We start from the raw sequence: 22,401 nt of genomic DNA, 5'->3' as shown, positions 1-22,401 counted from the left end.
AATTATTTTAAGAAAGAAATTATAAGCTTAAGTAAAGTTTTTTAAATATTTTTTTTGTAAATAAGTTATAAAAATTTTAGACAAATAAAGTTTTCTTTAAATGAATTTTATTTTCAAAACATCTTGTACAGTCAGAAAATAAGTGAAATTTCATAATTGACAATTAATGTGTTGTACCCTAATTTTTCATTTTAAAGTTTCAAGGCATCTAGTAAACGCCAAATTTAATTTTCAAATCGTCTAGCCAATATTTAGATTTGTCAATAGTAAAACAAATTTTCTCATTTTGTAATTTTTTATACTTTTTATTCTCCCATTTAATAAATTCGTTAGATCTTGTAAATTTTTTTAAAGATTTTATTTATTTTCTTAAGCTTATAAGATGCATATATACTTTACATCAATAAATTTTAGATTAGTCTTACTCGTTTACACGTTATACAATAAAAGTGCTTAAGAGTGTGTAAACCTATTTAGAAAAAAATTGCAGTGCTTAGTTAAGTATAAATGCACACTAAAATTAAGAAAACAGAGTTTTTCTTCATTTCTTTGCAGCAATGTACCAAGCTACGTGTCAGCAGTGAACTAACTAAAAGACAATAAGCTTTTTTGAACAAAATTCTACTGTAATGTTTTAGACTTTACTTGAGTATGCTTAAAGTTATAGCTTTTTTTGTTGCAGAACAGGTCGTCCTATACTGTCTCATTGACTAAACTAAAACTTACGATCTAGTAAGTAAGGAAGAACTATTTGCAATATCATTTGAAATTAGCCATCCTCAAAGCAAGTTGACATTTTCAAATGGTAACTTTTCAATATGACGGTAATACTTCATTTATGATAAAAATTGTTGTTAGGAAAAGTTATTTTCTGGCATCCATTGTTTTTTTTGTTTACTACAAAAGCCTGTTTTTTTGCTAATCAACTATCGGACGTCTAAGATTTCGGGAGTCTAACCAACCCTACTGTACACCATAAGTTATTGCAGGTTTGACTACGAAAATCTTTAGTTTAAATAAATTTATAGTTAAGATAAAACTGTTTTAGTTAATTTTTAACTATATTTATAGTTATCAAAATCTATAGTAACTGATACTATAAAATTTATATCCTGGCAAAATTTAGTGAAATAGTAGTATGAAAAAAAGGAAAAAATGGTTTAGTTATTTAGTTTTTATATGAGTTCATAAAATTTTCTTCGTAAGTGCTTTAAACCCAATATTTTTATAAATGTGTTATGCTATACCATGGGTCGGCAGGCAATTGGTTCTCGCGGGCCGTATTTCAAGTTTCAAAATTTTCCGCGGGCCGCAGTTTTAGTTTTAGTTAGTTTTTATTTCAATCGGTTTTAGTTACACTTAGCTACTTATGGGGTCTGGTCTAGCCTATTTTAAATGTATTTATATTTTAGATTCTAAAATTAATATTTTTTATAATACTTATGTGTTCATATTATTTTTATTATTATTTATAAATTTATTTAGATAAAATAACATTTTTGTTCTTTTTATTACCACCTAACTCATTAACAATGGAATAAGCAATCTATCTGACGTTTTGTGTTTGAAAAAAGTTTATACGGTACACAACAATAAAAGATCAACAAACTACAAACACAGTGATGCAATAAACAATTAGTAAAATATGATATCCATTTCCTTTTCTAGTTCGGTTTCATAAAAAGTTGATTTTTTTCTCTTTCTTCCAGTCTTTTGCATTTTGTAGATAGCCATTTCACGTAGTCATTTACAAGCAACTCTCACTGACATCTGTAAAAAAATAAGCTCAAAAAAACAGATGTGGATCACTTTAAACACTTTTTATATAATCAACTTCTATTTATTTAGTTAATATTTTATTTTAAGTTGGTGAAAATAATATTTATACATTCAATACATGGCACAGCACAAATTTAAAGTTTCAGTTATTTTGTTAAGTTAACTAAAATATAAACAAATCTTATACTATCAATTTCATTTTAAACAGCGCAAGTTTTTCTTTTAGAACCCTTAAATACTTAAATAATCGATTTAAAATTTTCTTGGTTGCAACTTTTTGAAACAAAAAAATTACAATCATTTACATCAAACCAGTCAGTGTTTTTATAAGATAAAAAAATGTAAAAAAACCAAGATTGAAAAACTTAGTCATTTTAACAAAATAATATACAAATTAAATAAATTGTTTTAGTTTTAGTAAATAGTTATTAATTTCTTTTAAATGTTTCTTTGCAAATTTCAATATAGTGATTAAATAATTATAAAAGAAATACTTTTATTATCACATGTCAAAGCAAAGACCTAAACTATAAAGAATTGACATGTTAGTAAAACACTGTAATGTTTGTACACATAAAAACCTTTATACCAGGGTTTCCCAAACTCATTTACTAAATCGCCCCCTTTTCAGTAATTTGAAAAAAATCGCCCCCCTCCTGATTTTACAAAGTAGTTTTTCTTTTGAGTACAAACTTTTGAGCTAAAAAAGTTGTGTTCGAAATGAAATTTAGTCTGGTACTTCTTATGCACGCACTTTTGTGTTCAAAGTAGTTTACAGGGCTTGAGAAAATAATTTACAGTTATTTTCTTAGAAGCCCAGTAAAGTGTTTTAAAATACTTAATGATTAAAAAGCCTTGTGTTATCTGTAATCAATCCTGTTTAAATATGAACTGTTTTGAAACTAATGAAACTTTTAGGTCAGTGGTGGACAATTTTTGTAGTCAGCTATTCATATTTACTAAAAAATCTTTTCTAGTTTCAACTCGTTAAAAAAATGTAATTGCGGGCTGCATGATTTAAAAAAAATAAAAAATAAGAAAATTAAAAAACTCGAGCAAAATTGTAATAAACTCATGTACTATTATTGTGATCTAGGAAATATTATTGTGAACTGAAAACGAAATGAAAGCGTATTTCAAAATATAAAGTATCAAAAAACTAAATTTTATTTATTATGCACAAGTAGTTTTCAGTTTACTTAGCGGGTCGAAATTCGACTGGATCTGCGACTGGATATGAGCCTTACGTTACCTATCTGAAACCTTAACTGAAACCTGAAATTATAATAATATCTCGTATAACAAATTTCGGACATTTAGAAGTTAATACTGAGTAACTTATTTAAGCCGCACAAAATACTTAAATTATTCTATAAATAGGCATATTCTAAAATAACTATACCAGAGATTAAAAAAACTAAAAAAATGAACAGTTTATCATACACATAATAAAATAAAAATTAAAAATTAATTCTGATATAGTTTGAGGAAGTTTGACCGACTGGTTTATTTTCTCACATGAAAAGTGGTTTCATCAACAGCTTCAGTTAATGCAGTAAAATTATTAATTTCAATACTAAGATATATTGTAAGCAAGTTAGTTGTAAAAATTAAAAATTTAATTTTAAACTTTTTAAAATATTTGTTTCGTAGTAGAATACCATGAAATAGTACTTGACTTGGAATAATCTTTAGGGAACTAAACCTTAATTCTAACAATTTTTTTTCTTTATTTAAATTCAAAAAAAAATCCAATGTTGTACACTTAATTCTGTGAACAGAAAGTAATCAATTTAAAAAAAACTTTTAACTAGGATAAAATTTTGTTTTGTAACTGTAGCAGTCTTTTTGATGGCTTATTTAATTCTGTTTAAATTTTTTTTTTCTAGCTATTAGCCCATAATAATTTAACAGAGGAAAATAGTGAAAAACTAAAAGCTAGTGTTGAAGTATTAAAATAAACTAAGTATATTCTAATTGCTAATATTATTGAATTAAGAAAAAACCAAAAACAGTTGTATTAATAGTCTAAAACTCCTTATATCATAATCATTTTTCAACAATAATAAATCAAGTTAGAAAATAAAATTGAGTTTAAGAAACTTTTAAATGAAAGAGTAGAAGTCATTTAAAATAGAGACCTCAAATTTATATTCTTTTAAAACCAAAAAATTCATATTAGATTTTAAAACATTAATAGTTATCAAAATTTACAATCAGATAATAGGTATATAGTTAAATAAGTTATATAAAGATTAAACAAGTAATAACAAAAACCTGTCAAATAAAGGTTTTTCAAACAAATATTTTAATTTTATCACTATGCTATAAAAACTTATAGAATGAAATGTAAAACGACGAATATAAACTACAACATTAACCAGGTCAAAATAAAACTGTTAACAAATTTAAAACATAAACCATTTAATAAACATAGTAGACTTCCGCTGAAGTTCGCACTTTGAAAAAAAACTAAAAAGTGCAAACTAAAAGAATTATTACCATATTTTTTTTTACAAAATGACAAATTTCAATATGTTATATGCAATAATGTTATGAATAAACATGAAATCCACTAAAACATAAAACAAACTTTCATTAAAGTAAAACAGATCTATATAAGCTAACAAATACTATATACACTTTGTTTTGTTAATATTTGGTTAGTAATAGACTTTACTTTAGTTATACATAAGAAAATATAAATTTGTTTTTTTTATTTGGGTAAAAAGTGCGAACTCAAGAGGAAGTCCACCGTAATTAATATTTATTAGGCATAATGCAAACCTGTTGTAGAATAAATAGCTTAATAAAGTTGTTATTATAAAAATAACTACTTAAATACAATACAAACCAGGTTAAATAAGACGTTTTCAAAAGATCAAATAAAATTAAAAAACTTTCATAAAATAATGTCTGCTACTGAAGTCTAATATAATGTGAAGGATGAGGTTCGTGACTGCTTGCAAAGTTTTCTAATCTGATTCTTAATCAGTAAAATAGAGCCTTAAGTCACCTCCTTTATAAATATCTAGATTAGATCTTTTGCTCAAGATGTTGATAACTGAACTGAAAGCTTTTTCAACAACATAGCTAGAAGGAAAAACTATAAACAACAATCTAAATTCCTTTTAAATGATTGTATACTTTTGCCTTAGTTTTTGTTGAGTCCAAAAGCTTTCATATCGTTGTTTGGAAGAATTTACTTGAAGTTTAAGGTCAGTTTGTAAGTCTGAGAAGGTTTCCTGTATGTCGTTTATTTCAAAAGTATCTGCCTCGAAGGGATCCATATTTTTATCTATATGATAGCTTTTTTTGTGTCAGATCTAAATTTACTACTTAATATGTTAAAATCGTTAAAAATTCCAGATTTTTTCCAGGTTTTTTTTTGCCGAACTTGTCAAGTTCCAGGTTTTTCAAGGCTTCTAGGTAAACTGGCAACCCTGTATAGTTTTATTTCTTAGTCTAACTTGGTGACTTTTCGAAAAACAACTGGAAATATCATGAGGTGATAGTTAATAAAAGATAACATAGATTTTTACAAACCATTTATGGTCCCAAATAACATATGTCTCAGGTTATAAAATAGTTAGAGGAATTTTAATCATCTATGATATATGTAATTGTTAAACAAGGAAATATATGAATGAAAATATAGTATTTACTTGAAAGTAGGAGTCATAATTACTTGATTTTTTTTCTTTTTTTTTTCATAAATAAAATAAACTTTTTTGTTTAAGTTTTACCTCAGGGTCATACAATTTAGAGCAAGCTAAAATTAGTAAAATAGCAAGAAAAAAAGTAAAAATCTCATGACAGCCAAAAATTTTAAAATCGCCCCCTTTTCGCCCCCTTACTAGTTATCGCCCACCCTTTCGCCCCCTTACTAATTATCGCCCCCCAAATTACTAAAATCGCCCCCAGGGGGGCGATATCGCCCACTTTGGGAAACCCTGCTTTATACTAAATAAAATTACTTATTGCATTGTCAACTTACTGAATCTAAGAAATTTTCCAATCCAAGTACATAAGCTTTTGTATACACTCCAAGATGTTGTTGCTTAAAAGGAAAATCTAAACTTTAAAGCAAAGCTGCTAGAAACTCTATATGTGTCTTTTTTCACATCTTTAAGCTTAAGTAGTGAAAATAATAAATGGTTTTTAAACTATATCTAGGAACTTAAAAAAAACTAATAAAAATACTGTTTTTATTTTTCGAAAAAGTTAATTTAAAATATAGTTTTGCTAGCGGGTCAAGTTAACATGCTCGCGGGCCGCAGATTTACACTTCGAGCATTTGCCGACCTCTGTGCTATACGGTAGGGCCATTGCCTCATAGCTATGCAAAGGGTGACTGTATACTGTACAAATTGGCAGAGAGGATTCCTTTTACGGTAAATACAATTTTTTACAGTCCTCATTTTAAACTACATTTTATTTCATAAAAATATTGTAACGCAAAACTACTTTGGACAATTTTTATGAAAAATAGATTTATTAAAAATTCAAACTGATAGAAACAGCAATTGGTCATGTAAATTGCACGGTATTCATTATCTTAATTTTTTTACCACTTTAGATAAATACTAGAACTTTGAATGAGCTTTAATATTTATAAATTATGCAAATATAAATTAGTAACTTAAGTAAAACAACTAACTGAGAAACTTCGATATAATTTTAACCATTATAAAATAGGTTTAAAGTATATTATTAAGCTTATTGTTATTTTAGAATCAAATTATTTTACAGTTAAAAGTTGTGGTGTGAAATAAAACTAAAATCAATGTGAATTAGAAACTTTAGCTTTTCTTTAAACTTTTGATACTGATTTTTTTATTTATTTTTGTCTAAGGTTTTATAGATTAGCTACTGAACGAAATCTTTGAACGATTTTATAACTTGTTCAAAAAACTTAGACAGTGTATGATGTCAAAAACGTATTTGATAGTAAACTAAACATTTCATTATAACAATTACGTGTAAGCTCGATCTCAGTCTTGTAGAAAAGTTTTAAACGTAAATATATATATATATATATATGTTCTATTTTATTAACATTTCTAGTGCTTTGTACAAGGTTGCCACAGATCAAGCTAAAAAAAAAATTTTTTTTTAATCAAATTTTAAATAAAATCGGTGGAAAAATATATAACCAAAGACTTAAAGGTTTTAAATTATTCCAAAAATTCAATTAGGCCCTGAAAAAAGATAAATTGAAAAATCAAAAAAAAAAAAAACAATAGCAAAATGCACACGATTTAATGATGATAAAATTTCTTATTACGAGCATGATAATATCAAATTTTCTGACTTTTTCAAAACCCCCCACTTTTCCCGACTTTTGTCATTTTTTTCGTTTTTCCTGACTTTTTTGATTTTACTGTCTGTTCTAACTTTGTGGCAACCCTGAATATATGTAAAAATTCAAACTTCGAAGCATAATATAAAAGTTTATTTTTTTCATGTAAAATATTTAAATTTTTTAAATAATCTTCAGGCGTTAAAATCTAAAACAGTTTATAGAATTAGAAAAAAATAAAAAACAAAATAACTAAACTAAGCAATTTTCTAATACTTATGAGTAAAAATGTTATACAGCAATGTGTAATAAAAAAGTTCACCAGAAATTAAAACTAAAAGAATAAAAAACCAGGCTTATAAAGAATAAATAATACATTTAAATTTCTGTTTAATAGGAAGTAAAAAAAGATCATGATTATATTTTAAAAAAGAATAAAATGTAGTGAAAGAGAAAACTACACTAATATAATCAGTTAAAAACCTTAATAAAAGCTTTGTAAAATAATTTAAATCTAAGTGTATTTAACTTTTTAAATCCATAGAATGTGCAAAACAAGGGCTTTTTATTACAATTTGAGAAACTAAGTTAGTTTTTTGTAATGCAGTAAATCAAAAATGTTGTAACATTAAAAACAAAATCACCAAGTCAAGTAAAAAATAATAAAAACTGACAAGTTAAAGAATTGCATCAATGTTTATTGTAATTTTTATAAGGCATCAAAATAAAGCAAAGGCAAGTAGGAGTTTTATTGCACTTGAGAAACAGTCTTTACAAAACTTGACAGCTAGCGAGCCGATTGAGCTTAAATCACAATTCAGGAGTTTTTGTTGGTTTCAAGGAAAGTGATGAGGAGGGGTTGTTTTTCTTTCTCCTTGTCCTGCCGGCACCAACCCAGCAAAAATCCATTCTGCGTGGCTGCATACATGACCATGCCGTTGTTAGTGAATGACAGACTAAAAATAAATTTGTAATTAATTACTATTATTTTAAATTATGTGATTTAAAAAAAATTCTTAAGTTATTATTTTTTTAGAAAGCCGAGTTTTTTAAAGTAACTTAATGCAATAAATTGTTAATTTTTTAATGTATTATAAACTAGAAAAAAACTCTAAAAGTAAAAATATCCATTTATAAACTTATAACTTAATGGTCACATTTGCATTCACTCTACAAAACTTGACTAAAAATTTCAAACTGACCACACAATTGGTTGACGGACACTGTTAGTTGTGATGTCCCTGACCACGGACAAGTCCCACGTGGACCACAACCTGACCGTGCCATTTTCGAGACCGCCCGCCACCACGTTGATGGACGTCCCTTCGTCCATGTTGCTGAAAGTGACGCACCTAATTGCCACCCTGCAGTCCTGAGCCGCAACCAGGCTGCCGTTTATCGTCCACAACCTAATATGGTGCCCAGAAGAACCTAAAAACGTCAGATTTATTTTTCACAAATCACTATTTTTTTATTTATGAATCTTTTTTTTTTTGAAAACATTTGCTACAAAATTACTGACCAGCGTCGCAAACAGTGCAAATGTCCCCGGACGTTTTGCTGACCGCCAACGAGGACACCCCGCTGGCGTGACCCGTCAGCGACCTGACGTACGCAAGGGTGTCAACGTCCCAGATGGCTGCCGTGCCGTCCTGGGAGGCGGACACGAAGAAGCGGAAGGTGTCGCAAACGGCGATGCTGGTCACTTGCGCGGAGTGACAGTACAATGAAGTAGGTGGAAGAATTTCCAAGTCGCATTTCTGATTAAAAATTACATTCATTTAATTACAAGTTATCATAACATTATTTTCAAAACAACAGTAACAAAATATTTGAACTCTTTTGAATAATTTACAAATGAGGTTTTAAATTCAATATTTTTAAATATTACATATCTATTAAATTTTTACGTAACTTTAGGGTCTAATTCTAGTAACTAGCAAGTCGATATAAGCAATATAAATTTTTGTTTGCAACATTTTTTAATATTAGATAAGAAATAGTACATATTTTTACTACATTATATTAATAGTGAACACTAAATTGAAGAATAAAAACTAACATACTGGAATATATTTTTGTTAAAATTTCTGCTAAAAATGTTCTTGTAAAACTTTAAACATAATTTATGAAGTATTTTATGCTTTCATAAACCTGTTTTATCTTTAAAAATGATTAAACTTATCAGTTTAAGCAAAATATTACAACTAAAACAGCTTTTTTAAGAAAGTTATATTACAAATGATGATTCATGCTACCTTGCTGCTCATGACATTGCAGCGATGAACCTGCATTCTGCCGCACTTCGTTCCGAGGATGATCGTTCCGCAGTCGCTCGTCGTCCCGCAACACGTCACGTGATCGTCATCTCCACTCAACCGCATCAAGTTTATCCCGGGAGAATTGTGCTTCAGTTTCAACCGGATGATCCTACGAAGGAACGAAAAGTAAAATGGTGCCGTTAGCATAGAGAAATATTTAAATATCGAATAAAACAGCTTTTAAATAAATTCTAATCTTAAAATAAACAGCCAAAAACCCGTCAGGCTTGTCGAAAGTGAGAAGGGCGGACCAAGTTATGTCCTTGGTCACTTCAACCCGGCCCCCTTTCACTTTGGTGCGGGCGTAAGCCACCAGGAGGTGCATGTCCGGGGCGAGGGCGCAAACGTCGTTGGTGAGCAGCGGGGTGAGCGACCCGACGCTGGACGCGACCGTCTTGTGCAGAAATATCGAGGGTTCGCCCACTTCTGGCGCTACGGAGCCAACGTAGCTGCCCCATTTCAAACCTTTCACGCTCGATATTGGGCGAAGAGTTGCTTTCTTTGCGGTTTTAGCGTCCGGGGCTCCCCTGAGAGTGTTCAACAGTGACGTCAGATCTCCGGAAGGGGCGGGTGACGTGACCGTTCTGGCCGGATGCGGCTGAGTAAACAGCATCTTGGGCGTCTGGCCGTAAGTCTTCACCATGGTTTCCAGAGCCTGCCGCTTGAGGGGGTCCTCGACGGTGGCGGGGTTCATCCCAAAGTAAGTTGCCGGGTGAAAAACGTTGACGGCGTCCAAGGCCGGCTGTCCGGTCTGTTTGTAGCCAAAGACCAGGTCGATCCACTTGTGCAGGTTGGCCGTTACATGGTCGCTTTCAAGAGCCTGTTGGTAGATAAATTGATTTAAAAAAAAATTACCGAATTATTTAACAATAAAAATTAATAAAAAAATAATCAGTAAAGCTTAGGTTAATTTAATCAGTAGTTTCTAAAAACAACTGAGTAACCTGTTAACGTACACTTAATGGTTTATTTCAAGTAAACTTTTAATCAAATAAACCTGTCGGTGTATAAGAACAAACAATCTTGGATCTTCCCTGCACCAGAGCGGCAATGTCACGTGATGAACTCTCACACCGTTCTGACGATGCCCAAAGTCGAACCCTTCCAAATTGCACAGGAACTCCGGCATGAAGAAGAATTCGGGGATGAGCTCCTTCACATCCGTCGTTGATGCGTAAGAAGATAACCTTTAATGTTTATGGCTTTCATCATATTTATAACAACTAAACAAAAATGTTTCCTTCAAAAAATATCAAGATTTCATAGCTTTCAAACACTCAATAAAGGCGAGAACTAATCTAGTCAAACTAAAACTACTAATTTTTTACTTAAGAAATTCATTTGTATATGCATATCTTTCAAATAACATCAATAACACGATTCGTACCGGTAAGTGGTTTCCATCGAGTGAAAGGTCCTGTCGGGAATATCAAACTGCGAGTCCTGGTACTCGAGGAAAGACTGCGTGAAGGGAAGGAGCCTCACTAGGAAATGGAGGACGGTGCCGGAGTTGGAGTAGTGGGATCCGTAGTGGAAGGGAGGAGTGCGGAGTTGCTTCTCGTCAGGGTCGCAATTGTTGTAGTCGTCGGAAAGGAACTTGTATCTGTCCTTGAAGTGCTTCTCTCTGCCCGGGTGCTGAACTGAGATCGGTTTGGCCAAAACTCTATTTTTTTAATAATATTTAAACTTTAATTTCCAACTCAAATGGCAAAAATAAACTTTACTTCGTTTGGAATTTTCATCATTAATATGATTGAAATTTAGTTGTGAGAGCTAAAATTTAGTTCACCCACCAGTTTAATAGGCGTTGATTATAACTGGATTTAGTTTTAGAATTACTTTAAGAACATATACACTTAATGTTTTCAACAATTTAAAAATATTAGATTTCAACTAAACAACATCTTAAATAGAACAGAAAAATTTAACATCAATAAATAAAATATTAATCTTAAAAATGTTTAAAAAAGACTTTAAGTAAAGATAACCGTAAGAAACCTGTAGATGGAAGGGTTTTCAAGATCTATGATTTGACTGGTGTAGTCGGAAAGAATGAAGGGAGCGACGGGATACTGCATGAGATCGTTGAAACTCCTGCCAGCAGCCTTGTTGAGCATGGTGAGGTAGTGGAAGTTGCCGATCTTTCCGCTGCACCACTGCTTCGTGAGCGCTTGTACTTCATCGCCTGCTGCCACGTTGCACAAGTTCAATTTCTTCAGCTCGCTCACCACATCGTCCCGGTCCTGATTTGAAAGTTTAGTTTTTGTAAAACACTATTAGATAATTTGATTTAGTATAAAAGATTTCCGCGCTCTAATTGAAATTGGTTTCATTTCGGTATTAATTTTTTTAATAATAATTAATTCAAAAGACCTAATTATATAACACTTTAATATATTAGAACTAGGATCTAGATGTGTTTATATATCTTCAAATACAATAAATTAATTAATACAATTTCAGGAAAAAAGTTTTTATTCAAGGAAATTACAAAGAAAAAACAAATGATTTCAGTTCTAGTCGTATTAAAAACCCGTTAAACAATAAAACAACGTTAGATTTTATCATCAATTTGGTTGATAAAATATCTTCAATCAAAATAAATTGATCGTTTTTTAGTAAACATATACGTATAAAAATTAAATGAGTTTAAAAAAAAATCGAATATATAATAGAAAATAACACACTTACAAGTATGCGGGAATCTGTTTTGATATAACAAGATAATGAAATATGGAGTACTATTTGGAGAGTTTTCGGAGATTTAGAATTACAGCAATTTAAAACTATTCTACGAGACATAAACTTTATAAAAAAAAAACTAACTTCAGTTGAACTGAAAGCCAGCAAGTAAGTTCTGCCGTTGACAAGAAAAACTTCCAATGCCGTGTCTCGAAGCTGCCACCACCGCAGACACACTTCTGTTACGTCACAATGGCGCCATGACAGCGAGTGCACCTCGCGCTCCCCGAAAATCGTCTGTGTCAGCGACGGGTCCAAGATGGGCTGGTCGCCGACAAAGTGGGAGTGGTCGTCGCCTAGCAACAGCTCGCCCCTCGTCTCACAAGCGGAAGTGACGTTGGTGCACGCGTACACGCTTCTGATGCGCTCGTTGCCATGCAGACGGTTGCGGATGCTCTCGCTAGAGTGCGCTAACGACTCGGAAAATATATAGGCAAGGGGCTGCTTGAAACGGGGCGTGGCTCGCTTGAAACTGACCCCCTTCTTCTTGCCGGGCGATGGGTGGTTTGGGGTGGGCGATGAGACCATCATGAACCTGTCGTCTATGTCCTGGTTGCAACGCTGCAACCTTCTCCGCTCCCTAGTGATATTGTAAATTATGAAACGTTTTAATAATTATGAGACAATTACGTTTGTAAATATAATTGAATAAAAAAGATGAGAAACGTAATTTCACCAAGCATAAAGGAAATTGAGGACAAAATGTCTAATTAAACCAAAATAAGTTTCTTTTTTTTTTAAATAACAATATTGACAATGAATCTAATTCATACAGTAAAACTCTTTTACATACGTTTTATAGACAACTTTACAAAACATTCATATAGTTAAAGCTTTACACTTGATCTATTCTATACAGCTATTAAAACGTTACAAGACTTGGACCTTAAGCATTAAGGGTTTTTTTTTTCAAAACATACTTCTCGAGAAATGGTTTTTAACTATGTTTAGTTCTTATAATATCAAATAAGTACTATGTACAAATAGTATTTTTTTAAGTTCAGAAATAATAGTTTTATTTTTACTTAAAAAGCTTAGAATGTTTAAAAAAAGTAAAAAACATTGCTCAGTGTAAAAATTCTAAAACCGACCCGAACATTGTTATCATAAAATATAGTTGTTGTACTAACACTTTAAACTCCCTTGATTATTAAACTAAGATAAAAAATACGTTAGATGACTGCAAAAAACACTAACGTATAGACTTTATCAAACCTTTTAGTTTTATACCAGAAAACTACCCTAACAGACCTGTTTTGTAACAATATTATAATATTTAAGTTTCTTAAATCGTCTTTTAGGTATGTCAATTCCGCCTTACAATTTTTTTGTTTGTCTTTATCTGAATTACTAAATATTTGAAATTACTATATTTGAAAAAATCAACAAAGCTTTTATTTTCCACTAACTACCTTGTACTTATCACTTGAATAAAAACATTAGAACAAGTTGTTTACAACATAAGTTATAACCAGCTTGCTTACTGACGAAGTATTTGAAAGTACTTCAAGCAATAATATTGGGTGTAAAATGAAAGCTTTGTTGATTTTTTTGAAGTATAATATTTTTTATATAAAGCAAACCTGTTCTGTAAAATGTTTGTCTTAAATTAGTTAGTACAACCCAAATATATTAATTTATAAAAGTCTAACTAAATTCGATCTATAACCAAAAACACGTTTAACAGTTCTTTGATTCACAAAATCACTGTAGTTTTAGCCAAACATTACTACTGGTATGGTGGTAGGTTTACCTGGAAATAGCATGATAAAACCTGATAAAAATATCATAACGTTGGCTTTTTTACTTGCATCTTAAAAATCTGTTTCAGTATTCTTACTTAGCAAACAAAAATCATGGATACCTGCAAGGACCCTCAGTAGAGTCGAGTTGCCAACATTGTGGGTATTGATCTGCATTGTACCAAATCGCTCTCTCATGTGCAAGTTGCTCAAGTAAACAAATCCAACGTTTTCTGTACATTAAAAAATCAATAACTTGCATTGTTAAAGATTGAAAATAAAAATCATATTAAAATTGTTGTTGTTTTCAACGGAAACTCTAAACTTTTATTACTAGTTTTTATTTACATTTAAATACTGTACTATATTTATACGTAACTTAAAGGAAAAGTGCAAACTTAGTTTTTTACTTCAATTAAATTGAGCGCTCTATTATAGAAGGTTGCAAAAGTTCTTAGGTATATGTGTAAATATAAATACAAACTTTTTCGAAAGCAGTTGTAGATAAAAAGTAATAAGAAACCAACCTCACACAGAGATCATTGCTGATGTGTTCCTTCATTCTCAGATGGGCCGACTTTCGTTGCGCGTTTTGTTGCGCCGCAGCGTCTCTAGTGGCGTGCATTGCGCTGTTGCTAACCTGTTCGCCTAGCAACCGAGTCTTGCTCCATATGAGTTGGTATTGTTGACGCATATCTTTCATCCATGCGATGGCATCAGAATTAGTTTCAAGCTCGTATTTGTACTGAAAATAAGGAAAATAACTTGAAACGTAGTAAAACATTTTTTTGAAAGTTTCATGAAGATGATTTGCTTAAAGTAGTCACACTTATTTTTTTTTTTCATTCTAATAAATTTTTCAGAAACAAATCTCGATAAATAAATAAAGTATGTTATTGTTTTAACATATATTCAGTAACAACTGCTCTCTTTTAAGAAAAAAAAAACCTTTAAAACTAACTTTGTAAAAACCAGCACTGAATATAATTTGAATTATAACCTAACATTCCGGTAATTTAAAACCTTTTTACCAATCTCTCAAAAACAAAAATTTTCCACACAAAACAGAAACTTAAAATCTATATTTTCATATAAAACAAAAAAAAAATTTGATCAGAATTAAAATATTAACTCACGTTGAAATCGTAACTGGCATCGAAACCGTCGTCGTTGTTGACCAGCATCATCCGCAAGTGGGCGCTGGTGCGGTGGCCAAGCTTGTTCACCAGTTTGCTCATCCGTTTGAAACCGGCGCGCTGCTCGCTCGACAGCGACGCCTTGTGGCAGTGGAGGAGCTCGTGGAGGTGGGTGGCCATCTTTTCACCGCACGATGTCGCAAGCGAGTGGTGGGAGAGGGCGGAGGCGAGCAGCGAGTCGAAGTTGTCGAGTTTGAGGAGGAGGAAGGGAAAGAGGCGATCGGGGAATTCCCGTGTCGGCGACAGGAAGAAGGTAAGCATTCGCGCCACCTACAGGTTGAATAAGTAATTTTAAATAAACTATACATTTAGTAACCAAGCTTTTTTAGGTTTTTTTTTACTTTATTCGTATCAAAAAACATACGTTCACTATTAATCGCAATTTACTTAATTATTATTATTGATATAAGTGCTGAAACTTTGTGATTGTTGTTAATGTTTACTAAAATAACTTTACATCAAATACAACTTGTTCGCATCATATAAAACTGCAACAAAATAAATAAAAACTTTAGTTTTAACTGCAAGAAACTTCGTATAGTTTTTTTTAAATTGCAAATTTAACAATTTAGTTAAATAAAAGTTAGTGTATCAACTAAAAACATTAGAAAAAAAACAGGAACAAGTAAGTACTGTATCTTTTAAGAAGAAACAGCTGTTCTGCTACTTAATTTTACTTAAAAATTTGGTACACAAAAACTTTAAAATAGTTAAGTTACTTAACTAAGTTTTACAATTATGTTAGCGGTTTAAATGGGAGGATATAATATAGCTAACCTCATTATAATTTTTAAGTTGAATGGATGTTATATTACTTTATAATCTACATTTTTATTAATACAGCGGCGAGAAAAAGATATTTTATCAAATTTGTTAAAAACTTAATGAAAAAATTTATCATGCCGTAATTGAAACCAAGAACAAAGTTGTTTAATTCAAAAAAAAAATTTATTAAAAATTACAAAATTAAACGGTTATTTATCGTGAAGAATAACAAAAATGTATATAATTGTATCAAAATCAAGTAAAAGTTATATTATTCATTTTAAATGAAAAAAAAGTGTGCAAGTAAAGTATTTAGTTTTTGTTTTCGAATAAAAGCGATACGATTATTAAAAGTTTTTAGATGCATTAAAAATATTAAGCAGTTTTAGAACTTTTCATAATGAACTACCTCATATTAAAAACTACTAACACCCAAATATACTATACATGAAAATGTACACAATTAACTTTTTTCAATACTAAGATATGTCATTTAATTAAACCACAAATTTGATCTTTTAGCCAAACTGTATGTTGTATAACAATGCTGTTACAACTGTTTTAATAAACTGTTACGAAACTTTATTAAATATCTTAATTTAAGTTTTTCAGTGATAAATAAGTTTTCATAACCAAACGACAAAAATTTAAAATTATAATATATAATTTTTTTACTGTATATATGCTATGTATATATTTGTTTTTATTTATATTCCAGTGAAGTTACTTTACTAGGATCTTTTGTTAGCAAACAATTAAAACTATATTTTGAACAGTTATTTGTATTTATGTATTTTAATAGTAAAGCTTTAACTATTAAACTATCCTTAATAAGTTCGTTAATATACAGTTTTTTGATAAAAATTTAATATTTACTTTTACAAACAATAAACTTTAAAATCCACTGCTACTTTAGTAGATAATAATAATAGCTTTTGTGTTCTAAGTTTTCTACATATTTATAATAACTTTCTTATTTGTTATACTGTTATATTGTTATGAAACAAACTCAATAGTTAAGTTGATAAAAAATTAATAAATTCACTTTTCTTTATTATACAAAGATTTTGATTTTCAACAGACTAACTTGCTTGGCAATACCACTCTTCGCTATTTTCAAAGTTCTTTCCCACGCATTTGTTTGTGACGTCATGCTGCTCATAGACAGAGACGACGTCATTGCTTTACGTAGTTTCCCGCCAACAACGTGACTGGTGGCAGTGGTCAGCCAATCGATCATCATGTTGAATATCACATGACTAAACTCACTAGAGCATGTAAAAGTTTGACTAAAATAATTGAAATACTTAAAAAACTATTATATCAGAAAGAGAAACATTTTAAAATTGGTTAGAATAAATTACAACATGCATTATGGAACAAACTATGAAACTGACCATTTTTTGTCACCAACTTCTGACTTCTTACTGTTATCACTGTGAGATCTGATGATTTAATGTGTGTTTTAAAAGTAGCATAACAAAATAAAATGGAGTTTATTATTTTACTAAAAGTTTTTGCAAAAAACCTCACCAGTACTTGAATTTAATTTAGTTTGTGCAGCTGTAATTGATAAAAACAAACATAGTGATTTTTTGATATATCTATTTTGAGTCTTTAATGGAATAAGAATTTTGTTATTATATATAAAAAAAAATTATATAAAAAGCAGTAAAATTTGTACTTCAAAATGATATTAATAAAAATAACTTTGCAGTGTTCTGAAATTCAGCGTGCTGATAATACAAAATCCTGTCTACAGCCATTTTTAGTAGGTGTTGAACACGTGATGCACTTTCTGCTTCATTGATTTTGCGTCGCTGGTTACCACGATACGAAGACCTTGAAAACTTGACGGTGCCACCTTGTGAGCGATTTCTAGACAGCCTGGTTTGAAAATTTTGTAAAGAATAAGACGAATTGTTGTACACCATAACATAATCATAAAACTTAGTAATTAATTAGAGCTTAAAATGAAGTAACTTAATAAGCCTTGTTTTTATCTGAATATTGAAAACAAAATTCTAAACAAATAAATAGCTAAATGCTACAAAAAAGTTTAAACTAAACTTAAAAGGTTTCGAAAATCAAAAATTAATCCCATATGTGTTTTGGTCAAACAAATTATTCAAAAAATTTCAACTCACGATGAAAAATCAAAAGAAGGAGTTCTTCTTGACTTCAACAACTTGGAAGTGGAACGCCGCGTCTTTGTATTGTTTTTGAACAAATCCAAAGATCCTAAGCTCGAATTTCTTCTGTGATCCAATTTTTTGGCTTTAAACCTAAAAATTAGCTTGAGACTAATATTGAACACGTAAGTAATTTTTGTATATTAAACTAACTCTGGTAAAGCAGATGTTGTCTCTGAACTTCTTTCGCTGAAAACATTTGGTGATAATTCATTTATGCTGTCATGTTTAAAAATGTTAATATTATACATTAAAATTAAAAAACTTTTCTTGAAATTATACTACGGCTTTAAATAATATATAAATGTTAAGAAATAAAACAGTTTCTTTTTCTTTTTAAATAAAGCTTTACAGCTCTTTATAGTTTATAAGAAAGGAAATATTTTTTTAGTTAGTTAATATGATTTAAACAAGTTATTTGAAGATAAAACTACTAATAGTAATGACTTTAGGGCATGAATTTATTAACAAAAACGAACCTCTTAATTTTTATCTGTACAGACATGAAAACTATGATTTAAACTAGTTTTATGTATAGACTTAAACTCTTTAAATTTTGATGTGTTTATAATAATTAATGTACAAAAGATTTTTAGATTTCAAATACAATCTTACACCATTAATAAAGCATAACTAATACAAGTTGTTGTTATACTTTTAAACTTACTAGAAAATGTGAATTAAATAAAGAATTTTTAGTATGAATTTATATAAAACAATTGATATCTCACTTTGATATTGTTGTAGCTTTCTGAGTAGAACCTCCACTAAAAGCCATGTCGTCGAAAACCTTAGTTTTGAGTTTAACATAATTATAATTTCCGTTACAAGATTCTAACTTTTTTTCATACAAACTTTAACTGTTAATAAACACATAAGTATAAAAAACAAAAATAATTTAACAATTTGCTTATACTTATTGGCTAACATTATAGAACAGATTTTCAGTTATTTTCCTAATAACACTGGAACTTCTAAATTTGCTTTCTTCACCTAGTATGAATTCATGCTCGTAAGAACATAACAGCACGATCAAATCTTCAAACACCTATTTTGTAAAAAAAAACTAACATTTTACATAAAAATCTATAATAAAAAATCACTTAAAGCAAAGCTTATCTTTATAGTTTTTTTCTGAAACTTATCATCTAAAGAGAAAATAAATTACTGATATTAATGAGTAACTTTCCTATAACATATTAAACAAAAATTTCAAACTTGAAAATGCGCTGATCCTGAAATAGAGCAGGATTTTTTTGAAACTGTGGTTAGTATTTGTTCAATCAACAGGAACAGTTCCTGTTATTTTACTTATATTATATAAGATGAATTAAATTGTTTACTGTGTGTTTATATTTACATATAGTAATGTTTTTAATTAAGAACTAAAGCACTATACTAGATTAACTTCAAAGTATTTTTTAAGGACTATCATAAAAAGTTTATATAAAAATGTAGCTTTTAAGTTAAATGTTGACAAATTTTTAATAAGTAAAAAATCGTTTTTACTTAATTATAGACAACTTAAAACTTCTATCATGAACTATGATGCCTTCTCAGTCACGTACCTGTTTAGATTGCTCATCAACATTGCTAATACTACCAACAACATTAATCATCTTGCAAAGAGCAATGGTAAGTCCATTATCAAGCATAACATCTGCAATGGGACCGACGTTTTGAAATACTTCGATCTAAAACAAAAGCTTGAAAAATGATGCATTTGGGATACTTTTACAATACGATACATATTTATTTTGTTCATGACAAAACAAAACTAAAAGCAGAAGTTAACCTAAGAAATATAATAAAAACATAAGGTAATTTACAGATATGTTTTTGTTTTATCCATCTTTATTTAATCATTACCAGTTGGTTGAGTAGATTAGTGCAAAGCTCTAAGTCAAACTCGTTTTTACACGAAACAGTCTTTTCCAGAATAGCCAGCAACAAGACAGCTCCGTTGCTATGCAGCGTATTTTGGTTGGAGTTTTCAATAGAAGAAGTTTCCAGCTCAATACTGAACGGCTTGTCGAAAGAAATGTAGCGCCCAGTTAGCATAAAGAAGCAAGACTCAATGACGCTTCTAGTGGTGAGTCTCTGATGCAACTGGTTCGCCACAAGGTGGAAACCTTTCTTCATCAAAAAGTGATTTTGTTGCTCTTGGGTGCATCTAATTTTTATATTTTATTATTTTAGTCTTTCATACATAACATACTTAAAGAAACTTGTGATAAATTTAAGCAAAAAACATACTTTTAAATTTTTCTATACCAAACTTTATGTTTAAAATTATTCAAAGAACTATATACTAAATAAATTTATTCATTTTAACATACCATTCAATATGGAAAACAAAAAAGGCATGCTTTAAAATTCAAATTTATAAAGTTATAAACTTGATTTGTTTAGAACTAGAAAAACTAAATTTATATCTAAAAAGGTCTCATAGCATGTAGAATTTTGAAGAAACTCATAACACTTTACTATTTTTACAAATTATAAAAGTAGTGTAATAATGTCGAGTATATAACCGTTAAAATCTAAAAACATACAGTTCACAACTTAACCGTACTTTTAAAACAGTACATACTACTTTATTTTGAATTTGATTTACCTAACAAGGTAGATATGCAGCAGTGCGACAGTCGAAGCGCGAACTTGAGGATCGAAATGATGGCAGAGAACGAGCAACAGTTCGTCGTTAAGAGCGCCACCTATCAGCTTGTTGAATGACACGTGGTCGGTTGTTGAATCGAAGGCGAAGCTCAGCAGGTTTATCAACTCGCTAGCCAGCAAACACATGTTGCTCTCCCTCATGTACTGAATAAATAAACTGTATGAACTAAATAGTTTTTTTTTTGAACATATTAAACTCAATAAATGCTTTCATATTATTGAAAAAAATGGTGTTTAAACTTTCTGACAAAAGTAAAAACTTTTTGAAAAAAAGTATATATTACTTGGTAGAGAGGGTGTTCTTTTACAGCTTCAGATTCAGATGGTTGCTCTTCTTCATTTTGTTCTTGAGTAGTTTTTTTCGCACTAGAAACGAGTATATCGGTGAATGTTGGCTGCTGCAAATCTTCCCCACAAACAATCAGACTCTTGTCATCACAATCGACCGGTGACTTATCTGGTTTGCAAATTTAAAGTAAGAATTTCATCTGAGTTATAAAGATTTATTAAAAAAAAATTTTACAAACAGTGTAGAAACTATTTAAACTAATAAATGTTAGTACATACTAACAAAAAAAAAACTTTAGTGATATAACCAGCATTTAAAAAAAAGTCACTTTTATTTTTGTCTATGTTTTCTTCAGAAGAAGATATTGCTGTGACAATTTGTGTTTGATTATCCTCATACATTTCTAGCTGTTCTGTTTTACATTAGAAAAATATTAAGTAAACTCTATTAAACTGGAAAGTTGTTTTTTGCCTAGTATAACTTAAAAAATCAAAGGTATACATTTTTAAAGCTAACCAATATGATAAGTTATACTGTAGTTAAGATAGACTAACTCTTTTGCAATGAAGTTTTGGAAGTGAGTGTCTTCAATTTTTTTACCGAAGCTTTTTTCAAGCTGAAGTAAAAATTTTCTCTGGAATGGCACACAAAAGTATCTGTTTAGTTAGTTTAAGTTTGTTGTTTTAAATATTATTAAAATATTTATAACTAACTTTTTTTTTTGGTTTTATAAAAACTTTATATGATAACTTTAATAACTTAAGTAGTTTAAAAAACAGTTTCAAGCAAAATAAACCATGTGTTTGTATATTTAGTAATAGATACTAGTTTTAAAATTTGAACATTAATTTTTAACATTTTTAATCTTAATAAACTCTTTTTTCATGTATTCGAAATAACAATAATAATAGTTTAAATTAGTACATTTAGACTCTGTTAAAAAAATACATTTAATATATAAAAACTAACCTTCAGGGCAATTTATAGCAATCAAAAAGTCAGAAACTGAACTCAAAATAGTGCAAAAATGAAGAGAGTTTAACAAATTTCTCAGCAGTTGAATAACACACTCCACCAAAGTAATAGTAAAATGCTTTCTTTCTTCAATGATATCTTGAATACCTTTAAATATAACTATTTAAATACAAAAGTAAAAATTAACAATTAACAATTATTTTAGCTTATACATCCACTTGATATAATTAAAATTTCCTAAAAGTATTAAAAAAATAACAAACTGTATATAAATAGTATATACTAACATAATTTTAAAACTTTACAAGTTAAATAGGTTGAAGTTGAAACTTAATTAAACAAAAATTTGAAATCATGATCATAACTTTAATCTACCTAACACGTTAGTTAAGAACGTTGTATTAGTAATTACACTAATT

The 22,401-nt window shown here is 29.6% G+C and overlaps 1 protein-coding gene across 2 annotated transcripts in view; it reads right to left on the bottom strand.

Moving 5' to 3' along the window:
- Positions 1–7,234: 7,234 nt before the first annotated feature.
- The window catches only part of LOC145849180 (lysosomal-trafficking regulator-like), a 33,969-nt gene continuing 18,802 nt past the window's right edge, over positions 7,235–22,401 (bottom strand). Inside the window, exons 28-54 of one of the 2 annotated variants that reach the window (XM_082954279.1) lie at positions 21,977–22,129; positions 21,562–21,663; positions 21,336–21,419; positions 21,003–21,175; positions 20,657–20,862; positions 19,909–20,212; positions 19,608–19,733; positions 19,258–19,338; positions 18,968–19,087; positions 18,771–18,829; positions 18,193–18,258; positions 17,995–18,132; positions 17,558–17,734; positions 17,245–17,292; positions 16,935–17,115; positions 15,023–15,352; positions 14,414–14,631; positions 14,009–14,119; positions 12,229–12,724; positions 11,401–11,645; positions 10,790–11,065; positions 10,400–10,589; positions 9,621–10,222; positions 9,340–9,511; positions 8,604–8,841; positions 8,284–8,512; positions 7,235–8,037 (exon numbers count right to left, since the gene is read on the bottom strand). In XM_082954279.1, coding sequence (XP_082810405.1) covers positions 7,899–8,037; positions 8,284–8,512; positions 8,604–8,841; positions 9,340–9,511; positions 9,621–10,222; positions 10,400–10,589; positions 10,790–11,065; positions 11,401–11,645; positions 12,229–12,724; positions 14,009–14,119; positions 14,414–14,631; positions 15,023–15,352; positions 16,935–17,115; positions 17,245–17,292; positions 17,558–17,734; positions 17,995–18,132; positions 18,193–18,258; positions 18,771–18,829; positions 18,968–19,087; positions 19,258–19,338; positions 19,608–19,733; positions 19,909–20,212; positions 20,657–20,862; positions 21,003–21,175; positions 21,336–21,419; positions 21,562–21,663; positions 21,977–22,129 — 5,264 coding nt within the window. In that variant the 3' untranslated portion in view covers positions 7,235–7,898. The remainder of the gene's footprint in view (positions 8,038–8,283; positions 8,513–8,603; positions 8,842–9,339; positions 9,512–9,620; positions 10,223–10,399; positions 10,590–10,789; positions 11,066–11,400; positions 11,646–12,228; positions 12,725–14,008; positions 14,120–14,413; positions 14,632–15,022; positions 15,353–16,934; positions 17,116–17,244; positions 17,293–17,557; positions 17,735–17,994; positions 18,133–18,192; positions 18,259–18,770; positions 18,830–18,967; positions 19,088–19,257; positions 19,339–19,607; positions 19,734–19,908; positions 20,213–20,656; positions 20,863–21,002; positions 21,176–21,335; positions 21,420–21,561; positions 21,664–21,976; positions 22,130–22,401) is intronic. The other variant, XM_082954280.1, reaches the window with a different exon arrangement.

This window comes from Thalia democratica, chromosome 1 (genome assembly GCF_965202585.1).
Source record: "Thalia democratica chromosome 1, ktThaDemo2.hap1.1, whole genome shotgun sequence".
Taxonomy (NCBI): domain Eukaryota; kingdom Metazoa; phylum Chordata; class Thaliacea; order Salpida; family Salpidae; genus Thalia; species Thalia democratica.
Note: the sequence above shows the minus strand (reverse complement) of the source record. Positions and strands in the feature narration are given on the sequence as shown.